Source organism: Chrysemys picta, chromosome 1 (genome assembly GCF_011386835.1).
Source record: "Chrysemys picta bellii isolate R12L10 chromosome 1, ASM1138683v2, whole genome shotgun sequence".
NCBI lineage: Eukaryota > Metazoa > Chordata > Testudines > Emydidae > Chrysemys > Chrysemys picta.
The window spans coordinates 274,407,108-274,425,731 of NC_088791.1; the positions used below are offsets into that span (position 1 = coordinate 274,407,108).

At 42.3% G+C, this 18,624-nt stretch overlaps 1 protein-coding gene across 28 annotated transcripts in view; it reads left to right on the top strand.

Moving 5' to 3' along the window:
* MYCBP2 (MYC binding protein 2) overlaps window positions 1-18,624 on the top strand; it is a 384,804-nt gene that overhangs the window by 283,013 nt on the left and 83,167 nt on the right. For 15 of the 28 annotated variants that reach the window (XM_008178543.4, XM_008178544.4, XM_008178547.4 and 12 more), the window contains 2 exons: window positions 5,975-6,100; window positions 17,385-17,540. In XM_008178543.4, coding sequence (XP_008176765.1) covers window positions 5,975-6,100; window positions 17,385-17,540 — 282 coding nt within the window. The remainder of the gene's footprint in view (window positions 1-5,974; window positions 6,101-17,384; window positions 17,541-18,624) is intronic. The other 13 variants (XM_008178549.4, XM_008178551.4, XM_065593021.1 and 10 more) reach the window with 1 other exon arrangement.

The following is an 18,624-nucleotide window of genomic DNA, read 5'->3' on the forward strand; positions in this document are numbered from 1 at the left end:
TGGCTGCATGCCCTGGTACCATAGTATCGTCTTGGTCATTTCTACTCCTGAGGTGTTTGAGGCTGCAAGAGAGTTGTTAAACTTCTCGGTGCCACCATCACCAACAGTTCAAGAGACTCGCCCAGCACTGGCACCAAGCGCCTTCACCTCCATACTGGGCAATTCCATCAAATTCAGCCATCAGAGTACCAATTAAGGTAATATTGTCTAGAGGAAAGCCGCAGATGAATTTGCCACAGATGTTGTGGGAGCCCAGGAGTGGGCAAACTTTTTGGCACAAGGGCTCTTGGGTGTGGACAGAAATGAAGAATTCAGGGTGTGGGAGGGGGGCTGGGGCAGGAGGTTGGGGTGGGGGTTGAGGGCTCCAGCTGAGGGTACGGACTCTGGGATGCAGGAGGGTGGGACCAAGGGGTTCAGAGGGCGAGAGGGGGATCAGGGCTGGCGTAGGCAGTTGGGGTACTGGAGGGGATCGGGTGCAGGCTCCGGGCAGTGCTTACCTCAGGCAACTCCCGGAAGCAGCAGCATGTCCCCCCTCCGGCTCCTAACATGGAGGCGTGGCCAGGTGGCGCCCCTGTAGCTCCCATTAGCCACAGTTACCGGCCAATGGGAGCTGCGGGGCAGCGTGCGGAGTCCCCTGGCTGCCCCATGTGTAGGAGTCGGAGGGGGGACATGCTGCTGCTTCCGGGAGGCACACAGAGCCACGGCACAGATGGAGCAGGACAAGTCCTGGACCCCACTCCCCGGCAGGAGCTCAAGGGCCAGATTAAAACATCTGAAGGGCCGGATTCGGCCCCCGGGCTGTAGTTTGCCCACCCCTGTGCTAGCCCATTGAGAGCCCTAAGCAGGAATATTTTGGGGATTCCCTCACAAACAACACATATTAATAATGAATAGGGGGTCCTTTAAGCTGCTTGGGGCCCTAAGCAGTTGCTTAGTCTGCTTATGCCCAGCACCGGCTCTGTCTCCCTAGCTCCCCTTTCTTCAAAATCTGAACCTTCTTCACCAGGACTGATGGCTGACACCACCATGGTCACAAGAAGAGGCAGCTTCTTCATCAGACTCTGAAGTGGGATCTTGAGTCCCAACCTAACCAGTTCTATCATCTGGAGTATGGCACCTGCCAGCCCTGGTATCAGCCTCAGTACCACAACGGGTTTATAGAAGGGATCCTTGGGCTACACACAGATGGGGACCAGGACTGTATGAGTGGCCCTTTTGGAACCAGTGGGGCTTCCCCCTTCAATCAAAAGCGTCCCTATAGTCACCTTAGCCGACTCCATCTACTGGCCTTCAGGAGTATGAACGTCACAGACACCCTATCGGCAGTATTGAGCCCATCACCAAACAGATTCAGGATCCCTCTCACAAGCAGCCACAAAAGGAGCAGGAACTGAGCCATCCCCCAGTACTGTTTGACATCCTCTTCCTCATCCCCCAATGAAGCAATGATGATGGAGTCTATTTGTCTACCTTCTGATGATTTAAGACTCATCAGGAATTATTGAGGAGGATGGCTGTTATCCTAGACATCCACCTACAAGCTGATGGACCATTTTGGTATCTGCAGATCCAGCTAGAAAAGCCTCATTTGTAGTGAGAGCTAATCTTAGACCTATCAAGGTCCTCTGGCGGACTCCAGCTTCCCTGCCTCCAACTGCAGAAAGAGTGGATGTCTCCTCTCAGAGGTTCAAGCACCTATATAATCATGCCCCTCCAGGCTTCCTTGTAGTGGTGGCAGCCTTGAGAAAGAAAGACAAGGGCAGCAGGTATCAACCCCAAAAAAACAGAGGACAAGAAGATGGACTTACTTGGGAAGTAGCTTTATTCCAAAGGTGGATTACAGCTTCGCATTGCGGACCAGCAAACTTTGCTGCAGCACTATGATTTCATCCTGTGGTTACAGTTTCAAGTTCAAAGAGAAGCTCCCAGATGAGGTGAAACAAGAGTTCCAGCCTTTAATGGAGATGGGTAAGTTGTATCCAGAACAGCTCTGAAGGCAGGTCTGGATGCATCAGATTCTACAGTTTGCAGCATGGCCTCTACTGTCACAATTAAGTACTTGTCCTGGTCGCACTCTTCTGGCCTTCCTTCAGAGGTGCAACAGACAGTTCTGGACTTAGCTTTTGAAGGGCCATCATTCTTCTCAGAAAACATAAATGAGATTCTGCATAGTCTCAGAGACTCGAGAGCACCCTTAAAATCCCTGGGCATTTAACCCCAGCAGTGAAGCTGAAGGCATTCCATTCTCATCAGTCCCAGCATTTTCATGGGGTTGCCACACAAGCTTAAGACCTGCCAAGGGGAAGGAGCAGAAAAGACGTTCACCACCACCCTCTGCTTGGGTAGCTGCTTGTTCAAGGCAGGTCGCATCTTTCAAGAGCTCACTTTGATGGTCGAGAGCAGTCTAAGAGTTCTAAGAGTGGCATAATTCTCCCCCCCCCCCCCCCCCCAGTTTTGCAAACTGCCTCTCCCACTTCGGCCCAGATCATAACAGATAGCTGGTTTCTAAGCATGGTGGAAGTGGGATATATATGCAGGTCATTTCTGCCCCTTCCCCATCCGTCTTCAGGGACCTCCCTCCCGAGGCTGTGCTACTGCAAGATACTAGGTTTGCGCCACAGCTCAGAGAGGAGATATAGAAGAGGTCACTCCTTCATTCGGGGAAAGGGCTTTTACTCCTGATACTTCCTGATCCTGAAGGCAAAACCGCGTCATAGGCCTATTTTAGGTCTAATACCTAACTTAACAAGCTAAGCAAATTTGAAGCAAAAAGGTTTCTCTCTCCCGTATGCTTACAGCAGTCTGGCTGGATTTCTCAGCCAGGACTCCTCTTCTAATCCAGTGATGCTGCTTTTGTCTTTCAACGATTGTTGATGCTGGGAATAAAGATGAGGGGAGAGAGGTGATTTGTGTCCTTTGTTCTCCATAGCATTTCTCGTCTCCACCTGGGGTTCAGGCAACAGCAAGTCTGTTTGCCAAGATGTAAATTTCTCACTCCCTTCTTTCTGCCAAAGAATGGCCATTTAACCAAGTGATAGTCCACTTGATTATGCTGACACCTAGCTGAGGCGACAGCTTGCCTTTTATCTCTGAGGAACTGGTTTGTGCATCTGATGAAGTGGTTTTAGCCCACGAAAGCTTATGCCCAAATACATTTGTTAGTCTCTAAGGTGCCACAAGGACTCCTCATTGGTTTGTGCCTGCTTTTCTAAATTTGGAGCATGTCTCAGTAAAGTCATACAGTAGAATCTTATAACTTTACATACAATGTTGCCACACATTGGATAATAATGATCAGCAGATTGAGTTTTCAAATGATACTTCCCAAGGCATACTTTGTACAAGATTGATCATAGTTTTATAAAATGAATGACCTTAGGGATACAGACTGTCACAATTTCCTATATCTATTTCAAATTATTTAAATTATTTAACAAACAATTTGTATATTTATTGGAAAATAAAAAACAATACATTAATTCTAAATTTATGGTTCCTTTTGGTACAGGCAGGGGCCTCCCTGCTCCGCCCAGCCCAATACAGGGCACTGTTTACAAACTGGCAGTTGTCAGATGCACATTGGCCCACCCGGCCCTGTACTGCCAGCATGCTCCTTCCCCTAAGGGGTGGGCCCATGCCGTGCCATGCATCCCCCCCCCCAACACGAACACTACTATATCATAGATTCTAAAGCCAGAAGTGACCACTGTGATCAGTTAGTCTGACCTCTTGCATAATTTAGACCACTGAACTTCCCAAAATAATTTGTTTTAATTTGAGCATAACTGTTCTAGCTTCAATTTTCAGCTGCTGGATCTTATTCTACCTTTGTCTGTTAGATTGAAGAGCTGATTATCAAATACTTGTTCCCCATGTAGGTACTTATAAACTGTGATCAAGTCACCCTTTAATTTTCTCTTTCTTAAACTAAATATATTGAGCTCTTTAAGTCTCAGCACTAGATGATTATATCAACAATAATTCCCTCGTGGGTTTTTTTTTGCACTTTGTCAGTCCTGAATTTATGCAGAGGGAGTGAAGCCTTTAGGAAAACTTTTCCTCCTGTAAATTTAGTTTCTTTAATTACTTCTCTATCAGTCCGATACTCACCTATAGTCTGTGATGTTGGGTCTAGAACACATGAATTTAAGGGTGTGGGATGATGCTTTGCTTCCTGTTTAGATGTTATCCACCAGAAATTTACTGCTGCTTTCTTGCCCATATGCTCAGGGTCTAACTGATGGTTATATTTTGGGTCAGGAAGGATTTTTCCCCGGAGTCAGATTGGCAGAGACCCTGGGGTTTTCCCCTTCCTTTGCAGCATGAGGCATGGGTCACTTACAGGTTTAAATTAGTGTAAATGATGGATTCTCTGTAACTTGAAGTCTTTAAACCATGATTTGAGGACTTCAGTAACTCAAAGAGAAGTTAGGGATCTATTACAGGAGTGAGTGGGTAAGGTTCTATGGCCTGCAATATGCAGGATGTTGGATTAGATGATCATGATGGTCCCTTCGAACCTTAAAATCTAAAATCTATTAATCTAAATATGACTCAAGAATTGCCCACAGGAATTGTCAGGATTGGTTTTTCTTGGTTTTTGTTTTGGTTTTGGGGGGAGTAAGGACGGGAGGAGGTAAATCCTACAATACCAGACTGATTCAGAAGAATTCAAAGGTCAATTGACAGGTAGGAAAAATGTTTTTCTTTCAAGTTTCTTTGTCTTCAGAAGACACTTTTTCATGTTTTAACATTTCATCTCTGTGCGTTTTTAAAAGAGCAGTACATTTTCTCCTAACAACTGCATAATTTTCATTTGGCCGATATTTTTCTTTTCTTTTTCAACTGAGCTAAAATTATATGGCTGCTTTTGATTTTGCTACTACATTTTTATTTAGTGTTATGTCTTGCTTTGTGTATGGTTGTCATACATGTTCACACAGCTTTGAGTTTTTGTTACATTCATTTTGCTCAGTTCAGTATTCTGGAAATTTACATAAGCACCAATTATAGTTAACATTTTTTAATTAAAATTGACTTTTTAGCCATTTTACTAAAATGTAGCACTGTTAGATGTGTTAGCAGCCAGAGGATACCAATTAAAGCAACTGGAAACTCATTTCCCATCTATTTTAATAATTTGGTAATCAGAAACTGCTATATTAACATTATAACATTTAAAATATTTTTAATTCCTGACATCTGCAATTTAAAATGAATGAGATCCATTAAATGATGGTGAAACATGCAAATGAATGAGGGGAATTTTCTATCTAGCTAATGGAAAATAATTTGATCCTCCTCCCTTCCTCAATAAGTCAGGTTTTCCAAAATACAGCTATTGCAGACAGTAGATGTCTTACCTGGTTGTGCAAAAGAATGGCTGATATGTGCTGTTATGCATATTAGTGTATCAACACTATGCACATACTTTCAATGATTATTTATAGTAATATTAGTTATTTGTTTATGCTAGTTTGTACAATGCATCAGATAGCTTACAGATGTTTGAGCATGGACAGTCCCTGCCCCAAAGAGTGTAGACATATTTGCAAACCAATAAATTTGAATTTAGTATGTTTTAACAAAAATAATAGTTTTAGTCATTACTGACTCTCCAGAATGGGGATAAGAGAACTGGCTGTTGAAAGAGATAAGCCAGCTGAGTATTTTCTCCTTTACAATAATTGTCTCACAGCTCCATCAGTCTGTTAAGAATGTTAAGTAAGCATAATGAACAACTGGATTTCATTACATTCCTGAACACATAGCATAAGTGTGGTGTCCATTTTCAGTAGTGCATAAGCTAGCTTGTGACATGAGCGACAAAGATTTTACACTTATGCTGTGTGTTTGGGGGCCTAACAGAAAAATAACATTAAAAGCTATCATTCTTTTGTCTTGTGACTCATCTTTCCACTGCAAATCAGTGATAAAAGAAATACTAACACTGAAGTGATGGCTTGTTTTACAGAGCAAGTTCTGCTAGATCAAAATGCTCAGACTCCTCCTCCAAGCCCTTTTTCAATACAAGCTTTCAATAAGGGGTCTGCTTGTAGCAATGGACAAGGATTTGATTATGGCCTTGCAAATAACAAAGGTAAGTTTATAGCTACAAACGTTTTACAAAATAGTATGTTTTCAAACTTTTGCCTATGTATTTTTTGCTACTCGTTTTCCAGGGCTTGAGTAGACATCAGTGCCATTTGAGACACCCACAGATGTGACCCCACAAAAACATCCACCATTATGGTGAAACAAGTTGCTGAGAATTGCAATGGCATTTTCTACTGTATTTTATGCAGTTAGTAATATTGTAACTCATGTAAATTTCTGCTTTACATAGATGTAAAGGGAAGACTTTTGACTTACAGGAGTTTTATGTTGGTCCCTTTAATTGCACTATTGAATAGCTTCATTGAAAAGTTAATGTCCTGTAAATTCCTGTCATGTTATCCACAGAATTATAATACAAGAATTAAAAATTCTTACTCATTGAACCAGAAAGAGTGATAACATCCAATATTGTTCAAATTAGGCTTCAAAACCATTAGTTGGGAAAATTCTTTCAAGAAAACCATGAGGATTCTGGCCATCTGCTTTAAATAAGCTTAACTTTAAAAAAGTGCTTTTACATTTGATGACTAGGTGGAAGATTAGGTTTGATGTTTTGATTATAGATAGTTATAATATGAAGCATCACACTAAGCATTTTTCATAATAGCATGAAAGTGCTCTGTCTAGTTTATGCTTGGAGATCTCACATTAAAGTAGAATATTAATATGGAGTATAATGCTAGTAGTTGTTAAATTGGAGTATTGCTTTGTATATGTAGACTTTTAGAGTTTAGGTTGATAAATATATGAACCAAATAGCTTAATCTAGATGATATTGTACAGTAAATCACAGCAACATACAAAACAAAAACTGCAGCTTCAATTTTGGACAATAACAACATAGGGCAAATCACCTGATATCTGCAGCAAACTCTTGTTCACTCATTACTTATATGCAGAAGGCTAAGTGAACTGAAAGTTCTTTTGTGTAGTCATGTGTTCTTGAAGAATATCATTGAAACATGGAGCTTTGCTGTTCTAATCTTCTATTTCTGTGGTCTAGGTCAGGGTTTCTCAATTCATGGCTTGGGATCTAAAACTGGGTCACCAGAGCGTTTAAAAGGATCACGTGGCAGTTCCTGTGGCTCCTGTCCCACAGGGCTTGCTAGGCTCGCATCTCTGCTCCAGACACTGCAACCTCTAGGGTCCCAGTGCCACTCAGGTTTGGCCCAGCCTTCATGAGTGGCACTGCAGTCCCATGAGCCAGGTCACAACTCCACTCTCACAAATTTGGTCCAATCGGGGGCTGGGCCAAACCTGAGTGGCACTGCAGCTCCAGAGGTTGCAGCGCCCAGAGCGGAGAGCCAAACCCAGCGAGCCCCACAGCACAGGAGCAGCAGGAGATGCACCTGTGGGGGAGAGGGGCTGTGCGGGCAGGACCCAGCCCCTCCAGGGGGCAGGATCCAACCAAAACCACTCCAGGGCAGGGCCATAACCACAGCGGGCCAAGCGGAGCAGCTGCCCTGGACACAAAGCCGCAGGGGTGGCTCGGGCTGGTGATGCCACATGGCTCAGACCAGACCCAGGCAGCGGGGAATGGCTCGGGCCAGCCCCATGGGGCGGAGCTCAGGGAGGGAGCGCCACCTCCACCCATGGACTCACCTCAGCTGGTCATCCAGTCTGGCTTGGTTGGGGGAGGCACAATCAAAAAATTGGGAGGTGACCCAGCACCCCCTCCGCCCCCTGTGTCGCCTCTGGTATGGAGCACAAATACGCTTGCTCATCCCAGGCGCTAAATTGCCTAGTTACATGTCTGCTCCAGAGCCTCCAGACTATTTACTGGGTTGCAACACCATAAATATTTACAAATAAGGCCTGAGCCCCAAAAGGTTGAGAACCACTGGTCTTGGTGATGCGTGCTTTTGGGGTAGGGGGTGAAACTTCCCTTTAACACTAACTAGAGCCGTGGACACACTTCAAGAGTAGGGCAACTTGGTTTTGGTCTTCAAGAGGCTTTTAGTAATTAGAATATTTTATTTTTTTTAAAGGGAGAACAGAAGAGGGCTTTATCTAAACTTTCTGAATTAACTATTTTTCACTGTTCATATAATCTTGTGTAAAACTGTTTACATTGAAATATAGGATTTACATAATTTTACTGAAAATGTAATATGTGTATGATGTTTGTCTATTCTTTATCATAACTCAATCCATCCCTAATCGGATCCCTTTTTCTGGATGAAGATTAGAGAAAATTCAAGCATTTTCATAGTTAGAAAATTAAGCTTTGCCCACTCCGCTTTCCATTAGAGGTTCTACCTTCACTGGAAGCAATAGTTTTTCCCTTTATTTTGTTTTTAATTGTTTTTACGGTTTACATTGTAAGAAGTCATTATTTTCTTTGCCTCTACTACTACATCTTTTTCTGATGTTTTCTGTATTATTTAGCCCATGGCGGAGTAATTTCCCTTCTGAGATCACTCTGTGAAGTACTTTTTTTCCCCAGCCTAGCCATCCACATTTCAAAATGGCGACTCAGTCCTGAAGCACACAAAATGCAAGAGATGCTCAGTTTGTGGGGCAGTATTACAGATTGCCACTGAGCACAGGAATTGTGTAATAAGAATAAAACATTACCGTAATTTTCTGTGATAAGATTAAGGGAAAGGAAGTTCCCTTTCAAGGTCTATCAGAATGAATAAAATCCTGAAGAGAAACTTGCTAAGCTCACTGGTGTACGTGAAGGTGGTGTGATTCATTTGACTAGCTCCATGGTGGTTTCTATGGCATACCACTGGAATATCCCAGCTGTGGAAAAGTTAGATCTTCGTTCTGTTACTAGCTCCCAAACCTTTTATGCCACATTAGTCTTTTTATTTAGCTTCAAAATCTAATGCACAGTTTGAGTGAGCAGTTCTGTAATCATTGTTTAAATAGGTATCTTCATTTACCTTCTTATCTATCTTGTACTGTTTGTGCATTTCCCAAAAGTGAAGAATCTATAATAACTATACTTGAAGGAGCAGAAAGGTTACTTCCATTAACTCAGGTTCAAGTAACTTGTTAGAACAGACCACATCTTCTACCATACATCCCCAGTTCTATAGAGTTTGTTTTGAATTCCAAGGGATCAAAAAAATAAGTGTGAGAGCTATGTGTTTTTATATAATCTCAACCTGAACCCTATCATGTCTTGATGAGTCTGTGTGGTACCACAATTGTCCACTTTCCAGAGGGCTTCAGGGTTAGTGTGTAGCTGTACCCAGAGTTTAGTTCTATACTGGTAAGCTATTCTAAACTCCAGTTATAGATGAGTAACCTTTCTTTCCTACAATTTTAAAAGTACTCTTATGAAAATAAATGGAATGGATGAGCCTTACATCCCAAGCATTGTATCACACACTTGAAAAGCTTATGTTCTTCACCCAGAAGAAACAATCAGTGACAGATTAGAGTTATATATTAATTGGAAAAAATAAATTTACTGGTGACAAAAATCTCATAAATTTCATTGCGTCCTCCAATCCACCGCTTGTCAAAAGAGAGACATTTGCTTTGGGTTTTTTTGCCCTTCAGCAAAATATATGGTACAGACCTGGCCAGTTTAGATATTCCAGGACGAAAAGATGAATGCACTAATGGATTTTTTTAAATGTCCCCAATTTATATGTCATACTGAATGTAACATCTAAAACATTTTACTCTAGACATAAGAGATAAAACATACTTATGAAAATGGGCTGAGAAAAAAGACTGGTTGGCTTCCAAAAAGTTGTTTACATATAGGAGAGAATGAGGCTTGTTTGCAAGATTTGTTATAGCAAAGTACTTGATATATCAGCTATCAGAAAAACAATAATGACCCAGAAAGAATAGCTAGTCTAATATCCCCAATATCAGCTAAGAACATAACAAATCCTTCTTCAAGGAGTGTCCCTGTGGGTGCTCCACTTTAGGTGTCTTCGCACCCTGCACTTGTAATCGGAGATTTTTAGTAGCAGTGCCCGCTTGGGCTGCGCATACGCTGTGCTCCACTTTCTATGTCTTGGCACCCGGCACTTGTAATCGGAGATTTTAAGTAGCAGTGCCCGCTTGGGCTGCGCATACGCGGTAGCCATCTCGCGTCACTCTGTGCAGTTACATAGGGGTCCACAGCCAACCGTCCCCCTGTTCCTTCTTTACCTCCTTTGGCTTGAGTCAGAGCGACAGCAGCACCCTCTCTTACCTCAGATAAACTTAATAGTTCATAGTTGTTCCCGATCGTGTTAGCTACCCTATCCCCTTGCTCTTTATATTTTATATTTTACTTTATTTTTTCTTCTAAAATATATATATGTTCCTTCTCTCTTTTACCCCTGCCTCCTTGGCAGGTACTCAACTATTACCTTAAAAAAAGAAAAAAAGAAAAGAAAACAGGATTTATCCCTGTTCTTTCTCCAGAAGACTTTCTCTCTGGGGCATGCCCAGCTCACCTGGCTTTAAACGCTGCCTGACTTGCAAACTCTCCGTACCGGTCTTTGACGGCAACGCACATTGTGTCCGTTGCCTGGGCGAGACACACATTACCCAAAACTGTCCGCACTGTAGAAAACTGACAGCCTGGACAAAGAACGCCAGGGATCTCCAATTGAAGCTCCTTATGATGGAGAAATCCCTCAGACCCGCCTCCGACCTCAAGTCCAGGATGCCTCCTGGTCAATGATCGCCAGCAGCAACGTCTGACGGGATCGGCTTCAACAACAGTTGCTAAGGAACCTGCTCCTAGAAAGGCTACCAAAAAGCAGCCCCACTCACCCCCACACAGAGAATCGCCTAAAATAATGCGATCTCCAAATGAAAAATCTGCCCCAATACTGACGGCACCCAGAGCACCAGCCCACAAGGCACCAGGGACATCCGGTACCAAGAGTTTCCGAGGAGTTAAAGAACCTATGTGGGCAAGCTCTAATGGAGTTGCACGCAGCAAAGTCAAACTTCCCAGTAGGACTCTCCTCTACTCTATACCAACTGTACCCCATCTAGATTGGGACCAAGCCTGGTAACCACTTCCTATCTCCAGTGATGAGGAAGAAGAGAATGAGGCAGTAATATACACTCCTTGAGACTCCTCACCTAAACATGGACCTTATAATCACAAACCTCTACAGACATGCAGAGCTGGTATGGTCAACACCTCATATACCATTCCCAGCCATACTGGGATCCTTGGGCAATGTATAGGGCCAAATACCTCAAGGCCCCTAACCCGCCTAGGTTCAGAGCAACACGGTCCCCTTCACCAATTGTCCCAGCACCCTCAGAGACATAAGAGGAAGAGACCGAGGAGCCTGAGGACACAGCTGAAGGTGTGACACTGCCACCCACTCACATCTGATCTTTGTCACCGGACAAAACTATAATGCTACCTCTCCCCCGCACCCCCTTCAAAAGGGTAGCTGAATCCCTGGACATTTTGCTCGCACAACTACCAGAGACCCAACACAAGCTCACGGACATACTCCAGGCATCCCCAGCAGCAAAGATAGCACTACCAATTAATGATGCTATCATGGAGCCTGCAAAAATAACCTGCTACAGCCCCTCCCTCATGTAAGAGGTCTGACAAAAAATATTACGTGCCAGCAAAAGGAGCTGAATTTTTATTCACCCATCCTGCACCAAACTCTCTCGTGGTGGATGCACTCAACCAAAGGGGAAAACTACACCAGTCCAGAGTGACCCCCATATGATAAGGACTGGAAAAGGCTAGACCTCTTCGGACAGAAAGCCTACTCCTCCGCCACACTCCAGTTCTGCATAGCCAATTATGCGGCCCTACTGGCAAAATACACACACAATCTGTTTGTGAAAATGTCAGAATATATTGAAAGTTTACCTGAGGACAAAAAAAGCAATATAAGGCAAACATTTCTGAAGGGTCTCCTATTGCCAAGATGTCCCTATAGGCCTCTGTTGACTCTGCAGACACGGCAGCATGGTCCATCACAACCTCCATGGCCATGCACTGTGCATCCTGGCTCTACCTTTCTGGTTTCCTAAGAGAGGTCCAAGCAACTGTTGAGGACTTACCCTTTGAAGGGCAAAAATTATTCGCTGACAAAAACAATGACTTTCTACACACCTTAAAGGACTCAAGGACAACCTTAAATACCCTGGGCATATACGTACCTGCAAATAAAAAGAAACGGAGCATGTTTTACAACCAGATTTTTCCGGTCTACACCATACTCCCAGTCACAAAGACAGTACGACCAACAGTGTAAACAAAAACAGAACAGAAATTGGCAGAACCAAGATGAATCTTCGATGTCTCAACCATCCACCTCCAGACAATCATTTTGAATGTGTAGTTGAGGGCACGAGACCTCCACACACTCTGATTTCTGAGCCAGATACAGCCCCTGCCCATTCAGAGACCGTCTGTTACCATACTACCCAGTCTGGAACACCATCATGACAGACCAAATGGGTTCTAGAGATTATCCAGAAGGGCTACTCCATCCCCTTTATTTTTAGCCCACCTCCCCATACCCCCTTCCCCATCCCTCTTCAGGGACTCCTCTCATGACCACCTGTTACAATAGGAAATAAATCACTTCATACAATTAGGTGCTGTGGAACCCATACTAGCCACATACGGGGGAGAGGTTTTTATTCCCATTACTTTCTAACTCAGAAAAAGAACGGCAGGTGGAGACCCATCTGGGTTTACAAAAACTCAACGAATTTGTGAGAACACATTTCAAAATTTGTGAGAACACGACGTTTCTAATAATTCTGGCATTAGAAAAAGGAGATTTGCTCTCAGCCCTCAACCTCCAGAACGCTTATTTTCATATTACCATTCACCTGTCACACAGAGGATTCCTGAGATTCACCTTAGGGAAACAGCATTTCCAATACAGAGTACTAACCTTCAGCCTGTCCACTGCTCCAAGAGTTTTTTCCAAGGTTCTCGCTGTCATTGCAGCTCACCTCCATAAACAAGGAGTGATAATATTTCCATACTTAGACGACAGCCTGATAAAGGCACCAATGCAGCAAGGAGCAATAAACGCCACACAGACGATAACCCTGTTCATGGACCTAGAGTTGCAAATAAATGTACAAAAGTCCACAATGGTTCCTGTCCAAAAATTGGAATTCATCGGGCCTTCCTCAGGTGTTTCACAGCAATAGCAATGTTACCCAAACAACGCTTTCTCACTCTAGTCAACCTAATTTCAGTGGTGATGGACAGCCCACAAGCATCTGCCAGAACATGCTTCCAACTCTTGGGGCTCATGTTGGCAACAACATTTGTTGTAAAATATGCCAGACTCCACATGAGATGCTTACAGGCCTGGCTTCAAACAGTGTCTATACCACACAGACACTCTCTCAACAGACGCCTCACAATGCCATGCAGGGTAAAAGACTCGCTAACATGGTGGTCACAACATACAACGTCTGCTCAGTCCTTTTCCAATAAAAAGCTCCAACCATGACAATCACAACAGATGCTTTCCTAGTTGGTTGGAGGGCACATCTACGCGACAATACAATCCAAGGCTGCTGATCCCCAGCGGAGTCCAACATGCACATAAATTTATTGGAGCTAAGGGCAGTCCGAAATGCATGCGAGCGCCTTCTCCCTTTAATCAAGAACAATGCCATCAAGATCCTTAAGGACAATATAGCATCATGTTCTATATAAATCGCCAAAGGGAAGCAAGTTCATATTTCCTGTGTACAGAGGCAATACGCCTTTGGAATTAGTGCATCGCCAACAACCTAGAGATATCAGCATCCTATCTGCCGAGATGTCAGAATACAACAGCAGATCAACTAAGCAAGGATTTTTCACAAACCCATGAGTGAGAGATGGATCCCAGTATTCTCAAAGCCATATTCAAACTATGAGGGTTTCCCACCATAGATCTATTTGCAACAGCTCAGAACGCCAAGTGCTCACAGTATTGCTCCCAGGCCAGATTGGGACACCACTCCCTAGGCGATGCTCTCCTCCTAAAATGGGAGGCACCACTGATGAATGCATTTCCCTCGACTCCACTCCTAAGCCGAGTCTTTCACAAGATCAGGCATGACAAATCCAGGGTCATTCTCATTGCACCCACATGGCCCAGACAAACGTAGTTCCCATACCTGCATCGGATAGCAGTGAAACCGCCTCTAGCCCTTCCCTTAGTGCCTCACCTTCTATCACAAGATGTGGGACACCTCTGTCACCCCAACCTTGCAGTACTGCACCTCGAGGCCTCGTTACTCCATGGCTGACTGGGATTGAGAAGGACTGTTCTGAGAAAGTGAAAGATATACTACTGAACAGTCGGAGACTAAGCACAAGAAAGACATATATCCATAAATGGAAACAATTCTGCACTTGGTGCCAGGACAAACAGATCTGTCCACAGTTATCCCTAATACCGAGAATCCTCAACTATATACTGGAGCTTAAAAAATTGGAGCTATCCACATGCTCCATCAGAGTACACTCAGCTGCCATCACCTCCTTCCATGACAAGATGGACGGAGTCACCATATTTGCTCACCCGATGATTAAATGCTTCACTAAAGGCATAGAAAACACTTATCCCACACTAAGAAACCCTACATCCATGTGGGACTTCAACCTTGTTCTATGTAGTCTCATGGGAAAACTGTTTGAACCCCTTGCAACTTGCTCCTTGTTGCACATACCAATGAAGATGGCTACCTCATTGCCCTCACGTCTGCAAGACGGATGGGAGAATTAGGTGTCCTAATGGCACACCCACTTTATACAACATTCTTTAAGGATAAAATAATCCTACGACCGCACCCTAAATTCATACCCAAGGTTGCCTCCCCTTTTCAGTTAAATCATCCTATTTACTTAACTATATTTTTCCCGAAGCCACATGCTGATGGGAGGAAGGCCTCACTCCACACTAGACATTCACAGAGCATTAGCCTTCTACATAGAAAGAACAAAAACATTCAGAAAATCACCTAGACTATTCGTTTCCATAACAGAATGCTCAAGGATTCAAACCATCTCAAAACAGAGGCTATTCAAATGGATATCTGGATATATACATTTGTGCTACCAAAACAACAATCTGCAACGCCCATCGGGAGTTTGCACGCTCCACCAGATCGTTAGTAGCATCTGTAGCCTTTCTCAGTAATGTACCTATCGTTGACATTTGAAAAGCAACTACCTGGGCATCAGCCCATACTTTCACTAAACACTATGCTTTAGAACAAAAATCAACAGCAAATGCTCAGTTTGGACTTAGTGTTGTTCGCCATCAGTAGACCAACTCCAAAGCCCCTCCTCTCCACTGACAGACTCTGCTCAATAGTCACCTAAAGTGTAGCACCCACAGGGACACTCCTTGAAGAAGAAGAAGTTGTTGTTGTTACTAACCTTTTGCAGTAACTGATGGTTGTCCCTGTGGGTGCTCCACTACCCTCCCTCCTCCCCTCTACTTCGGAGTTTCATGCCAATTCTCTGAGGTGGAGAAGGAACTGGAGGACGGTTGGCTGCGCACAGTTATATAACTGCTTGGAGCAGCACAAGACGGCTATGGCACGCATGCAGCCCAACCAGGCACTGCTACTGCAAATCTTTGATTACAAACACAGGGCACCAATTACCTAAAGTGGACCACTCACAGGGACAGCCATCTTGAAGAACCTCAGTTACTGCACAAGGTGAGTAACTGTCTCATCTGCTGAAAATATGTGCCAAACAAAGATAATGGATCTTATCTCTAGAGTTATTTTGGAATTCTAAAAATGTACACATTCTTAAATTGTTCTCCCCCTCTCCCCACCCCCCCAAAAGCAGACATGGAGGGAGTAGTTTTATTTAAAAAAAAAAATTACTAGTTGACCTAACTTTCTTTCATTGATATTTTTATATACAGAAAAAGTATAATACAACTCTTGACCTAGAATTCATTGTTCTGAAGATGGGCATTTTGAATTTGTGAATTCTGCACTAAACATGTCAGTTGTCTTTAGGGTAGTGTGGGATGGGGCAGTAGTTGCAGAAGTAGTGATTCTTAAGGTTTTTGAGTATAATATTGTTGTAACACTGAAAAAAAAAGGTTACTATTACCCACAGGTGATCGTTTGGATATAGGTGCTTCAGTTCCAGCTCTTCTTTCATAGTAATTTTGGTTTCTAATTTTTAAAACAAAAATATAGTATTAGAGAGAGACAATAATCAAAATACTTAATTTTGGTGGTTTGGGATCTTGTAGGAATCATTAGATTCTCTAGTCTTTTTCTCCTTTTATAAAACTAGAGAATTTATTTTAAAAATCTAAAAAACTTCAGTTTTAAAGTGAGTTGTTTATCTGTTTCCTGTTTGTTAACATTATTTTTCTGCTAGTGCTTCTATAGTACTGTCAAAAGTGATATGGGATGTCAGAATCTGTATTTAAATAAAGGAACACTGTTAGGGTGTGGTAGATGATGGGGCCAAAATTATTGCTGCTAACATCTCAAGATTTGACCTTAAATGATTTAACCTATCTTTTTTATTGTATGCACCTTATGTTTGCAACATACATGTAATTATTTCTTTTCCTTTTTCCAAACAAATGCTTTCTTCAAAACAAAACAAAAATATCACAACTCTCCTGAGATACCCTCCAACGGCCAATCCAATATGCAGACACCGTTCTCTTAAGGAAACACGTTTCAGTTTAAAATCAAAACATGGTTGTAAATAGTGGGAGCTTTTTTTAACTGAAAAATACCTTGACAGTGTTCTTTTACGATATATGCAAAAGCAAGCAAGTACTTTCCTAAACTTGACACACATACATATAGATATAGATATATACCAAAGCTTAATTATATTTTATTATCTTAACCCTCTCATCTGGCTATACTCATCTCAGAGTTTTGTTTGCACTTGTGTGTATTTCTGTGAATGGTAGCTGATTTTTTTGTGTTTGGCTGCTTTTGTTTGTTTTTAGCAAGATATGGGTGATTTGAGATGCACTTTGGAATGTTTTAAATAACAAGGATAAAGAAGTCATGATTCTTACAAACCTTGTTCATATTCTTCAGTATTTGCATCACCATTCATGGGGTGAGGTCTCTACATTTAGCCATGTTTGTTTTATGGTTCTAAGGGATTTTTTCTTCAATTGTGTAAAAGTTTGTGCCGTATCTTGAGTTTTGGAATCAAAACGAACTATGGTGTCAGAGATTAGTGCGGTCTTTATCAATTATCTTCATCTAAACTTCATTCAGCACCATTTACTCTGCCTTTGTGGAGGATGAAAAATAACAGGTTGTAGTTTTGACTGTTTTGCTCACTGCAGGTGACCAACTGAGTGCCATACTGAATTCCATTCAGTCACGGCCTAATCTCCCAGCTTCTTCCATCTTTGATCAAGCTGCAAAACTTCCCTCTTCCCTAGTCCACAGTCCATTTGTGTTCGGACAGCCCCTTTCCTTCCAGCAGCCTCAGCTTCAGAGTAAGTCTGTCAGCCTTACCTGCCTCATCAGTCCATTTCTGAAGCTTTGTCATTGCTATAACCGTCTTAGTTGCTTATCAGCTACTAATCATCCATCAGTGCATCTGTCTGGTTTTATTCTTTTGAATTAATTTTTTTTTATTCAGAAACATGAGTTAATGCTCCCAGAGAAGCATACTTGTGCTATTTTTTATTTCAGTATTAAAATTACTGTATTGATTTGTATATATATTCTGCAGTGTAGATAGTGTATTTATGAAAGTGTGTTTCTAATATAGTGTATTGCAGTAGGATAATAATTAAGGTAAATATTGCATACAATGCAAAATATTGTAATTCCTGTAACATTTGAAGAAATTTTGATTACAATAGATAAATATTTCAATTTTCTATTTTAAAATGTTTGTTGCCTCCTACATTCCTTACCTTGTCATAATTTTTCGTTAACATACTTGAAACTTGGAATTGGGACAACTTAATTCATTAATTAGAAACATTAATAAGAAAAGCATTTCTGTCTAGCATAGATAGCCACTGGCATGCTCATGACCATTGGCACCAAAAAGTTGTTAAACATTAACTGCTGATGGGATGGAGAAGAAACTGTTAAGCTTTTACTCAATTTAGAGGTCATTATGGATGGCAGATTTGATCACCCTAGAGAGGTATTTCTCTCTATCTACAGAACAAGTATAGTACGGGTAGCAGTAATACAAGCCTCCCACACACACTGTCCTTCAGAGGTGCCTCATTATTACTTTCTTGTAGAAACCAGTTCAGTCTCTTCCTCTTCATTTGAATGTGAATTGTGATAGTGGTCTGTAATGTGTATACTTATACAGTGAGAACTAGACTGAGATCTCCAGTTCGTTTCACAAACCCTTCACCAAAAGGCCTTGAGGAACAATAACTTTTTGATTATACCAGAGTCAAAAGAATGACCTGGAAGTGAAATAGCCATTTAGACATCCTCTGAGCCATCCAATATCAGGGAGGAATTTAACTATAAAATTGGCAATTTTGTAATTGAATAAAACTTTTCTTTATCATTTTGAAAATATTTTTCTTTAATGTAAATGAGCCT